General features: G+C 37.3%; 1 protein-coding gene across 2 annotated transcripts in view; it reads right to left on the bottom strand.

Moving 5' to 3' along the window:
- The window catches only part of PLA2R1 (phospholipase A2 receptor 1), a gene marked incomplete at its 5' end in the record, with an annotated part of 38390 nt that overhangs the window by 22672 nt on the left and 3024 nt on the right, over nt 1–12694 (bottom strand). The window contains 9 exons of one of the 2 annotated variants that reach the window (XM_083864834.1): nt 407–519; nt 2190–2297; nt 3666–3823; nt 5172–5360; nt 6330–6473; nt 7119–7232; nt 8382–8555; nt 9633–9800; nt 12027–12410. In XM_083864834.1, the coding sequence (XP_083720960.1) occupies nt 407–519; nt 2190–2297; nt 3666–3823; nt 5172–5360; nt 6330–6473; nt 7119–7232; nt 8382–8555; nt 9633–9800; nt 12027–12410 (1552 nt within the window). Of the gene's footprint in view, nt 1–406; nt 520–2189; nt 2298–3665; nt 3824–5171; nt 5361–6329; nt 6474–7118; nt 7233–8381; nt 8556–9632; nt 9801–12026; nt 12411–12694 lie in introns of those variants that run through there. The other variant, XM_083864835.1, reaches the window with a different exon arrangement.

Here is a 12694-nt window from a genome sequence, read left to right as displayed (position 1 = left end):
TAGAAACATTTATAAAATATTATATTATTTGGATTAAATATTTATATTTTTTCACTATAAAAATAACAATGTTTTTATCTTTCAGTACATCTTCCAAGTACACCAATAAAGCTTCTTAAAGATGTTACATACTCCTGCAGAAAGCATTTTCTTTTGATTTCTGCATGCCCATGTGTGCACATTGCTACAAGTGTTTATTAGCCTAACAGTCACTTTTTACTAAGTTTATTTTCAGTTAAAAAGTAAGGCAAAGCACAACTTTGATTTTAGCTGATGTTAGTAATTATGCTCACCCCTCAAGCAAATATTATTTCACAATGGTAATATCTTTTGCCATGCAATGCTTTATAAAGTTAGAATAGCTCTTGTTAGAGGTATCTTCACACTGTCTAATTGGATTAACTACCTGTTTGTTACTGATACAAGTGCAGATGGGCAGAAATAACCACTGGAAGCATGTTCAAAACTTCGAAGGGTACTGTCGATTTTGTAACAATATCCACCATGTCTTTCCCATCCCTTAAAAGAAATGAACATTATTTTATAGATTATTAATTATTGTATAGTTGTTAAAAACTTGTCCCTCTTTTGTACCTTCTGTCTGATGATACCTGGCTTCCCTATAGATCTTTTCTTTCCTACCATGGTTGAAGAGCAGTTACCCTCAAGGTCACTGAAAATGTGGATATCAGATGAGCCAGAACCCTGTCAGTGGTCAGCCTGCCTCATTTCATCTCCTCATTACTCTTTTATTTCATACTATTCACCCCTGAGTGTCCAAAAAACACCACCTGGACTGGTGTAAGTTCTGCTGGTGTGAGTTCATGCAGCATACCTGCTTGGTCTTATGATTAAATGTTTTAAATAAGCAAGAGAATAAAGAAATAATACACTCAGTCTTTTGATTAACTGAATGTAACTTTTTTCACATTAGAAAGAAAAACATCAAAGCCAAGGGATGGTAAGAGGGTTCAGTAAATGTTTTTACAAGGTGTGAAACACCAAGAAGCAGAAATTAATCCTGAGTAGAAGTTGCCAGAGTGGCTCAAAATACTTATGAACAGTGAGTGGCTCAATACCTTAACAGTCAATCCTGTGGGACACAGGATTGAGAAGAAGTTGAAGTGCTGGTCAAACTTGACTACAGCTTGTCAAGAAAACTTTGATGCTCTGAACATTTTTTACCCAATCAGGACTGTGACAAACCTTTCCTGCACTAATAACACACAAAATTCTTGAGTGACAAAATAAATTGGCCCAAATGAAATAAATGCAGTCACCCTAAACTTCTGGAAATGTTAAGCCGGAATCAAGCAGTAATGTCCATAATGGTAGGACAAGAACTCTGGATCTGGATACTCTCCATCTAGGGAAAGACTGCATCTGACTCCAAACAGTTCAGCTTCAACCTTCTTACAATTCAACTGAACTGGCTGATTTTCTTCATTTCCCAAGGAACAAGACAGGAAATGTAAAAAAGGAATACAATGAGCTAAATAATAAAGCATCTTAGAAAAGAGAGACTTTTTCCTCCACAGTTTTGGATATAACAGAAATTCAACAAGTTTCCTCTTTCCACACTGTGAAAAGGAACTGATGGCAAATAAAGTCATACTTTAACATGCTTCCTTTTACTACCAGAACACAGAGCCTAAATGCCTGAAAATATGATCCAGTGTTCTAGTTAGATAGCTGTGCTCCTTCCCATTTGTGTCTGAAAGCAAATGGAATTCTAATGTACGAATGGAAGAGTTCACCCCCTGTGTCAATGAAACTGATTGTTTTTCACTCTGACATTCCATTTCAATGTATGAAAACCATGTGTGGGATGAGGCATCATATAACAGCCATTATTTGCACAGATGGTGGACAAAAGGGCTTCACTTTTGATCTAAAAAGAAATAGGAACTTGGGTCACAATCACTGATGAAACAGCAAGCCATGAAAGGCATCTTGTGAAGGTTTTTAATCTTTTTTTTTAACATTAAAATTTAGTCTACCATACTTTTAAAACAAACATAATAAACAAAAATAATGAAAATTTTCCAAGTAAAACATGCATGTCTTTAATATGAAAACCTAAAATTATCTCTCTATTTGCATTCATATGTTCTGTAGCTGTATTTAGAGGTTACCTATATAATTCTATGTCATTTGTATAGTTCTAAAACAACCACAAACCCACTTACCTCTGGACAACTTGATTCCAGTTCAGGAGAGACACTATTAAATTCCCCTGCTTTTGTACAGATATAGAAAGATTTGTCTTCACATTTTTTAATCCTCCAATGTCCTTCCTAAGGAATGAAAGAGAGTACATTCCATATATACCCATATTCTCATCCATATCTACACAAACATTAGATCACACTCTCTCTTCCTCTTTTACCTCTTCACTAAAAAAGGTAATTTTTCTCACTCCATTTACTTATCCTTAGATGGTTCATTTATTTCTACCAACATTGTCAGCAGGACATCTCAAATCAATCATGCAAATGGGTTTGTCTCTGTGAATCAGTCTTCAGGACGAAAAGCATCTTAATTAACTAACACCATGGCCATGCCAGAACACTTTTCTTTGTAGCTACTACAGTTCTTTGTAAAATTAATCTCTATATTTGAACAATCCTTACTCAAGATACTAAAAACTTTGTATCATATAATTTTCATACATCTATACATACTGGACATGTATAAAAAACAATGCTCGAAAAATTTTGTCTTGAACCCCCTTTTCCTTTGTATTTTACCTTTTCATTTGTTTGTTTACACTTGCAAACTGAGTAAAATACGACTTTGGAATCTAAAACCTCCAATTGTTCTAAAGTCCTATTTTCTGCTTCCAGTAGGAACACATTTCCCAGTCACTGTAATTGCCTTGGCCTTCCCTTTAGTTAAAGATTGCCACCTGGACCCACTACTGTAGAGACAACAGAAACTCTTCTGGATACAGTTTTCACACTCAGACAAAACATACTTTGCAAAAAAAATATTAAAAATTATAGTGCTACTTATGCAAGTCATGTATTAGTGAGTTTAAGTACTGTTAATTGCAAAAGTAAAGTAAATGCATGATCACATTACAAAAGAATTGACAGTGCCATGAGTACCAACAAGACAGGACAGTGTTGTTTTAACATTATTCCCTGTTTTACAACCCCTGACTCATATGGTATCAATCTCCTGCTGTCAACTCCTATACTTTCATGTAGACCTTGACTCTCATGATTTTAAAAGACGGTCTATAAATTCATAGATATTTACACAAAGATAATACAGGCACAGCTTACAGTTTTTCAAAACATGAATTTTAAACTTTCAAGACTAGAACTTCTGGATTATAAATTATGATACGCACTACTTGGATTTTAAATTACTTTATCAAAACACCCACTCATATTTGCTCTCCCATTTGGCAGGCTTTATATATGTAGTATTTTCTATTGAACATAAGCTCAAAATCTGTGATTAATTTTCTGTGCATCAGCATTGCAGAATGCTTTGGTTTCTAAAGGCTGCACTTCATTTATCATAACATGAATACATTAGGAATCAAAAAACAAAGTCATACTCCAGGTCATGGTTTAAAAAAGTACGCACAGCAAGAAACAAAATTATTATGAGCTAAAACAAAAGTGACTAATTCTTTTAAAAAGAAAACTTACAGGTCCTTGTGCTGAAACACAGAGTTGTCCTGTCCTTTGAAAGGTGTTAGGTTCTTGTCTGTGCCAGTTAGAGAATTTTACTGGGGTGCTATCTGACCACTCAAAAACAACAGGAGTGTTATTACTGTATAATCCAATCCATGTCTCTGTTACATTTTCTGTAAAAGAATGAGTTCAGACTTTAATGGTGAAGTGATAAAGCCTGTTTCTCCTTTAACATGATACCACCATTAAAATTATTAATGGAATTTTCATTGGAATGTCCTTCTTTAAGGAAAAAATAAAAGCTGTATAAACTTTAAGAAACCTTACTGATGAGACTATGTTCTATTGCTCCTGAAAACGAAATCATTTCAAAAATAGAATCAACATACATGATAATATGCTTTAAAATCCTAAAAAATACAAATTAAGAGCATATGCACTTTCTTGAAGTGCATGGGGCAGAAAAACTGACATGGAAGTGAAATATTTCTTCATATAATTTTCCATGGCACACTCAGCTTTAGGTTTCTCTGAGAGTTGTAGGGTTCAGTGACAGCACAGTTGCAGCCAGAAGCTGACAAATAGAGGAGATAAAGCTTGAATTTCGATCTAAAGTCTTATTTGGCCAGCTACTACAGGAGAAAAAGCACTCAGGCTTTCAGGCATGTAAGACCTTCTCCTGAAGAGAAGCCTGAAGCAGGCTGGAGAGAAGCAGCAGACTGAAGCTGAATACAGGTTGAGAACAATTACATCTATCCATTACAGCACCCCTGCAAATTTATAATCTATGGAGGGTCTTAATAGAGGTGAGGAAGATGGTGGAGGTTAATCTCCTAATCTCCACATGACACTGTGCCTCAGCTCTGGGAGAAAAACTCACAACCAAAGTGTGCAGCTCTGCCAGCACACTGGTGTCAGTGGCAGGCAGAAAATATTCACTTTTCTTTGCTGCTGTTTTGACAACAAAAGTATTGGCATTGCTGCATCAAAGAGCTTTTGTTCATTAAGTTCCTTGCGTAGTTGTGCTACCTCTTAGGACAATGTGAACTAGCACAAGTGCTTTGATACGCCCTGCTGACATCAAAGGGGACTCTGCCCTCATAGTAACAGTAAGAATTTTTCTGTGTGGATCAGGCCAGCTTGCAAGCAAAAGATACACTGAATTGGTTTTGCTTCTAAGCACAGCTCTAGTATAAGGCTGATGGCTGAATATTTTGTAACAGTTTGCAAGAAACCAGGCAAGAAAAGGAAAGAGACAAAAGCTTAGCATGTTTACTATGGCCTCACTCTGTCTGTTGTGTGGACTCATATCATTATTTTAAGAATGGTTATTGAAAAAGGTGACTGTATGCATTTTTAAGACTCCTAGAATGGGCATACAACATTATTTCTTTTTTTGCAAACATCATTTGGGTGTGCCATGTAATACAGTGCTTAGATGGGAACAATGTTAAAGCGCTGTGCAAAAGGGCACCACAAAACACTTGAAGAAACACCAGCACACAAACACCCCAAACTCACCACCTTCAAGCAAGTTAAGGAGCAACTCTTCATCTGCCATAGAGGATATACTAATGAGCCTGCTATTTTCACTTCGGCATGAGAGAGAAGCATCACTCCAGTTCTTCTCCTCTTTATAAAGTCTGTAGCAGTTGCGATTGTGTGGGTACCAACCAGCGTCACAACGAGTGGCATAATATTTCCATGCATCTTTAAATGAGCACACAAAATTCATATACATTAGACAGTATTGCCAAGCTTATGTTATGTTCATAACACATTCAGAGACTTTTTTTTTTAACCTTCAAATGCTGAAAACAGAGTTTTCCAAGATGACTTAAGGAGGCCAAAACACCTGCTCTATGGATCATCACCTACCAAGCAAACTGAAATTTCTTCCACTTTATTTGATGATTGAACTGTTTGGGCTGCTGGACTAGTGCAAACACTAATTCAGTTTAAAACACGGTTTATCTCTCTTATTAGCTCCAAACCTGGTGCAAAGGCAAATAAAGCTTTTTCAGATGTATTACCTACAGAATGTTTGGATTGTCTTTCCTTACTTCTTAAAATAAGCTGCTAAGCTTTCTTTAAGTTACTGGGAAGGAGCTGAACCCAGGTAAGTAACTCTTATAAAACCAAAAATTTATCTCAGAATAAACTAAATTCTGTTTTTAACTTTCTCACAGAACAGGAGCCTGAGTCATTCTATGCACCATATATCATATAGTCACTGTATAAACACTTGCAGTATACGTACAAAATGTTTCTGGTATATCAGAAGTACAGCACATCATAAAATCCCCTGCAAATTTTGTGCTGCATTCACACAGCTTTCTTCTCTGTGTGCCACTGGTGAATTCTAGTCACACTGAAAATCTATTTTGTGACTCATAAGTGTGGCTCTTATTGTATAATATAAAAGAGAATGAGCATTCTGATGCTATAAGGAATCAAGTAAATGCTGTTTGTATTAAAATAATTTGTTCTAAAATTCTCAACATGTTTTCAAAGACTGAATTTAAATGGAAGTGTTATTACATCAGTTAAAGTAAATTGTATTCAACCTTAACTAGAAAATCCACACATTTAGTGTGACCCTGTTCTGCTGACTTTAGAGTCAGGTCTTGCTCTCCTTGCACACCCACAAATAAGATACAGTAACACTGAGACACTTACCCAGAGCTTCATGCTCTGTCTTATTTAAATATTTTTTGCATACAAAAGGCAATCCAGATTCACATAGATAACTGTTCCAGCCATACTTAGACCTAGGATTCATCACTGCACAATGATTTTCTTTAAAGCGTTTATCAGAGATATCTGCAAACACATTTTTGAGAAGCACAAAATTACAAAACAGTTCTTAGTTGTAAAATGGTGTTTTAAGGTTCTCTGTGACTTCTTCAATTAATGTCTTAATACGCATCACTGCACTCCCAAATTTCCAGTAATGTTATACCAGGACTATGGACAGTTGAACATTTACCATGAGTTACATGTGTGCCAATGCCTCCTTAGCTGCTGCTCTCAGATGAGAGGCTGAAGCAAGCTTGAGTGTCTGTAATTGCTGACGGACAGACTCCAAAATGGAGCAAATCAAGTCACAAAACTCAGGTTAATGTGGTAATAATGACAGCTTGTTAACCTAAACAAATTGAAACTCCTTTCCTCCATGAAAGGTTTTAAATATGCAACTGGAACCTTAAAAACATCTTTAAAAGTAAATGACAAAAGGACTAGACCGTTAATGCTTTGAACAGATCGATCTCACTTGATGTTATATCTCTAGAAGGGCTTTCAGTTCATTAATATGAATAAATAAATCTACCAAAAATAAAAAGTGCACTCATTCACTTAATTCGACTTTCAAACATAGCTGAAGGAACAGCAGTGTTGTATCAAGCTGCAGTTATAGAAAGCATCTAATTATGCTGCTATAACATATGCAAGAGGAACTTCAAGTACTTGCTCTCCAGTTCACAAACATTAGAGGTGCTCCATCTGACCACTGCCAGCCAGCTTCATCATCCAGGCGATTCAGGCCCATCCACAGCATCACATCTGTGGAATTTAGCTGCCCTGGAACAGAAAAAAATAAACAAAGTAATACTACATGCTTTCCCCAAGCTTTAAAATATCTATAGGCATTGACCTGCTGTCTTGTCTTGTTACAATTGAGATAAAACAAAACTTCAAAGCAGTCTCCAGGAAGTTCAGGCTGGTTGGCTTTTTTTTCTGTCCTTAGAAAAAGTCAGTTACTTTGTTAATCAACACAGCGATGAAAAGAAATAAACTCAGAAACCTGAAATCCTTCCAAAGCTGCTCATTCTGCAAACCTTTCCTGCACAAGTTGTTGCTGACCTTAGAAGTTAAACCTAGAACAAGCAGCTACAATGCTGGCCTGTTTACATAAACACTAGCCTGTTTCAGCTTTTCATAAACCAAACAACTTTCACAGACCTTTACAGCCTTGTAGACATATCAAAAGCTAATGAAATAATTTTTAAAACTTCCTGTTAGCTTATATCCTTCAATTGAAAACCAGCAATAGTGGGAAGCAATGGACAAGAAATCTGTGGCAACCTTTGCATCAGGGCTCCACCACCCATTCCACCACTTGATTTTCTCCACTTGCACTAAAATACCCAGAAAAGCTCTGCTTTCAGAAGGCTCTGCACAATTTGTCTGAGACATTTGCTCCAAGTGGAAAAGCAAACTGTTTATCAGAGAAGGAGTAACACCCATTTATAGAGCTGACATTTTTCCCATACAGGACATTTACTTAAAGCCTGCAGAAATGTTCTTGTCATTCCCATTTGATGAAGTCCACTTACAAAGAAAACTTAGGAGGAGAAAGGTACACCAAGGTACATTGCAGAGAAGGTAAACACATGTAGAATTCTCCAAAGTAAACAAACACACTCCCTACCTAACCACAACTGCAGGATGAAAGGGAATCTCTGTGGGGAGGGAGAAGTGAGAAAATTACACCCCCACATAACACATACCACCACTTTTGCCCTTCAGTTTATTCAGGTGGGAACTTACCTTCATCCTTGCTCTTTCAAACAGCTCTGCTGAGGTGTGTTACACAACAAAACCCCACAAGCAGCAAAGGGAGAGACACCATACAGGGCATTAGGCTCCCAAAGCTTACCCCTTTGTGCAGGTTAGGAGGAAATCTAACTACAGGTTTCCTAAAAAGTGCCCAGAGAAATGTCTACTCACTGCTTAAGTTACTTATGTAGTTCTGCTCTTCAGGGCTGGTGACACTGAGCAGGTCCCCTCCTTGCAGCTGACAGGCAGCCCGAGCCTCGTGCCAGCTCAGCACGGACGCCAGGTTGAACTGGTAGCACACGTGTGTGTTGGGGTTCTTCTCCCAAAAGATGCCACAGCCACTCTCTACTCAAAAACAGACTCGTCACCAACTGCCCAAGACTCCAGGAACACAACACCTTGAACAATTTTATTAATGACAGCAGTATCCCAATGGAAGCATTGTCTGTTCCTTTGTTAACGCCTTTCCTGTTCCTTTGTTAATGTACATAGGGAAATAGGGCACTAATGAAATAAAGTGTTGCTCCACATTTCATATGGTTGATAAAGTACTTGGGAGCTGATCTGCAGCTGGTGGTGGCTTTCACAACTCTCATTAAGCCAACACAGCTACATTTTAATTTATTCTGGCTAATCATTTGTTTCTAAAGCTGAATGTTGAAATATTCAAACGGTGAACACCTCACCCAACTTGTGGAGCAACACTCACTGTATCTCTTTGTTCCTTGTACTCAAGAGAATGAACTACTATAATTAAAAAGGATAAGCATGGCTGCAAATATAATCTATTTCAACAACTGCCCAGAAATACTCACTACAAAGACAAATTTACAGCTGTTTTAAGATGCTTTGGAACAGAGATCTGAAATGTAACTTGAGCAGAAAAGGCTTTTCCAAACCTCTTCTACTGATAGAAGACACTATTTTGCTTATTTACACAACAAGCTGGAATATTCACAAAGATAATACATCCAAAATCTTTTCAAAAGCAAGTATTTTTAAAGCTATTGCTTTTTAGTATTTTAGACATATCCAAGCAGTGCACAGAAGAAAAAGAATATGCAAGAAGTAATGCAGTCAAAAGCACAACACGACCTTGCAAGAGCAACCCTTACATTACATGTTCCACAAAAGCTGTCTGTGTATCACTAGGACAGCGGGGTTTGGCTGCAGGGGAAGGTCAGGGGGCTGCACAGAATAAGGTCCTGCTACCCCCTGTAGTTTTGCTGTTGCCATGAAGACTTGAGTCTCAAAGGTCAAACAGGATAAACTATAACAAATTTGCTAAAATCTTCCTTTGTGCTTTTAAAAAACATTCCCATCTAACAGAAGGGAAATAATCCAAAACCAGTCTGTGTTCTAGTATTACCAATAAAGAACAAACTCTTGGAGAAGGAAGAGAGAAGACAAGCAACATCTTACCAGCATTTGGGCAAAACCCCCATTTTTCATCTTCTTCATAGTGAGTTGTTGTGGCACACCACTCAGATTCCTTTTCATCTTTAATACACTCATAATACCACTTGTTGTTATATTTAAATGGAAAAACACATGGGAAACCAAAAGAATTTCCCAGCAAGGTGTATGTTTCTGGAAAAAAAAAAAAAAAAGCAGAGATTAAAAGAATGCAGACAAGAAAAAAATTTTTTGCCCCCATATGCCCCCAAAATTCCTGTATTTAGCAGCAGTAATAAAAATAAAATGTCTAAAGTGACTTTCGAATTTTAATTTATAATTGATAACACAGCACTACAAGTGGGAGCAGCATAATTTTAGTAAATAGAATGTGGAAATAATAACTTATGAAATTTGCCACCATGAGGCACATTCTTGTAGCTTACTCCATTCACAAAAGTATCACAAACAAAACCACAACTCCCAAAATCTGATCAATTAACACAAAGTCTGCACTTACATTTCAGAACAACCACATAAAACAAAAGTTAGTTAGATCAGTACACACTCAGATGCAAATTCTATTTATTTATTAGTCTATGACAGATGAGTAATTTAACATTATTCCCCTGCCTCTCCCACTCTTTATCAAGTGGATTTCTAAGATGTTTTCCACTCTCTTTGTCATTCTTTGGGAAAGATAATGTACGAGACAAAGGAATATTAAATAGACTTTTAAAAATAAGTTTTTATCACAGAGAGAATATTAACATGGCTAAAGAACTGATGCTCCATACATCTGTTGTCACAATCAATGAGTCACAAAATATTTAAATATTTTCCTATTGTACTTTGAGGACCAAAACATTGAGAGAATCCAGTGCAACTGAAAGCTGTAAAAGCATTACCTCAGTGAGTGTCTACCAAACCTCAGAGCTTCCACAATCACTCTTTGAATGAAAGTGCTTATCAAAGATTCCACACTGATAGCTTTAAGACCAAAGTCCTTCAACTACAGAATCAATACCTACTGCCAGGTTCCTAGAGGTTTCTAGAATTAATGGCTGGCTGTGCACATATAAAAGAGCAGTTTACACATTGTAAATCCCCTTCTGATGTGAATGAACAGAAAATACAAGGAACAGGTCAAAAAACAAATCAGGATTGCTTTTCCATCTGCCTGCCACCATGCTGCCAGCTGTGGGGGGATTATATCAGTCCTGGCAAGAAACCAAATGCAATTGCTACAGACCTCTTACCACAGTTACATATATTTAATTTTTTTTTTTTTTTTTTAACGTAGATATCCCTCACACCCCCTGTTTGGTGGATTAACAGGCTGGTTTGCCTTTGTATGTGCATGAGTTTTGGCAGAAGGTGGAAAATAGAACCTGAAAGTGAAAGAGATTTTGCCAACACAATTAAATACTTTGGTCCTGAAACTAGGCTAAAAGTGCCTCCCTAATGCTGATCCTCGCCTCACCTCTCTGAGATGTGGCAGTAATAAGGCTAAACCAGGTCTACTTTTATCTCACTGTCTGTATATGGCAAATGTGTATGACTTTTTATGGATTTAAACATTTTCTGTCTGGTCTTAAGTGTAAATTCCATTAGGTTTTAAATAACGAGGCTGGGCACTGTAGCAGTTTCCCAGTTATCCCAGGTCCCAAAGAAGGAGTTTAGTGAGAGCAGAGGCTGAGCTACTCCTACAGGGGAAGCCACTAAGACCAGATCTAGAACCCAAACACCCAGTTCAAGTGGGGAAAATCAGTAACTTCAGTCTGAGACAGTGTGCAAACATCAGGTCTCTCCCTCTACAGAAATGCTGAGGAAGGGGTAAAGGTACAGGCTGTCTGCTGCTGCTTGAAGTTGTTGGGCTTATCTTAGTCCTTAAACTTGGAAAACTGTTCAGGTCTGCAGACCTGGATCTTGATGTACATTCCTACACCTTCACTAGCTGTATAGCAGGATTTATCAAAATTCTGATCTCTGTTTCAACGTTTGGCATGTTCAGAGTCCAGCTGCTGAACGTTGCAGACATTGTCCCATGCATACTGCAATTACAAACTGATTTTCAGTGCCAGGAACTCCAAATCCTTTCTTATCTCTATTTAGGTTTATCTGATAATGGAAGCTGCAGGATAGGCAACAGCAAATCTTAGTAACCCTTTTAATTTTACAGGTCATTTGAAATGAGCATTTCCTGGTTTGCAAGGACACTGGTGAGTTTGAGAGTCAATTTAACAAAAGAATATCAATTGTGTGGTATGCTCATCTCAACCACTGCACATAAAAAACCCCACAGACTTTAAGTGCCAAACTACAATAGAGACTGGAAGGGATCATAAGCACCTGACCACCCTCCAACAGAACTTCTGAAACTTTTTTCATCTAAGCTTCTATGACAAATTTTTTTCTTACCTTGAAATGGGTGCTCACAAAGGTCTTCATCATAGGACATATACTGTTTCCATTGACAAGTAGATTCTTTTTTGGCCACAATATGTTTACTGTTTTCAATTGCTAATTTGTACTCTGATACACCAACTAAGGCTTTTCCATCACAGTTCCACCATAAGGAGTATTGACTTGAATCACATTCTAGCATAGTTAGTGGCTGCTCTGGCTTGCTGATGTTCAGCCCCAGACAGGTACTGCTGCCTATGTTGAAAAGACGATGGTTTGATACCCATTTCCACAACATCTTTTCTGAGAGCTGACTGCAGTCTTCCAGAACAAGGCCATCTCTGTCCACTTGAATGCACAAGCTGGAATTTTCACTCTGGATAATAAATATCCCTTTATCTGTAGGGGGAAGAAAATGCAACAAACTTTCAGTTTGTAGAATACTCCAATTGATTGAATAGCATTAAAAACCAAATGTTTTAATTGCAGCTATTTAGGAAGTAAATTGAAAATATCCATCAGAATAACTGATGCTCCAAAAAACTAAGGAGTACTGGTCTAAATTTACTGCCAGCTGATTTTTCTAAACATGTGGACTACTTGCAAGCATACAAAATTAAACCAGGTAATATTTCTCAAGTTGGATAGCCAAAAATAACCCCAAACAAAAACAGGAGGTGCCC

The sequence above is a fragment of the Zosterops lateralis genome, assembly GCF_965231275.1.
Source record: "Zosterops lateralis genome assembly, chromosome: 7".
Lineage (NCBI taxonomy): Eukaryota > Metazoa > Chordata > Aves > Passeriformes > Zosteropidae > Zosterops > Zosterops lateralis.
The sequence above is the reverse complement of the archived record's forward strand: the minus strand, read 5'-3'. Positions and strand labels throughout refer to the sequence as shown.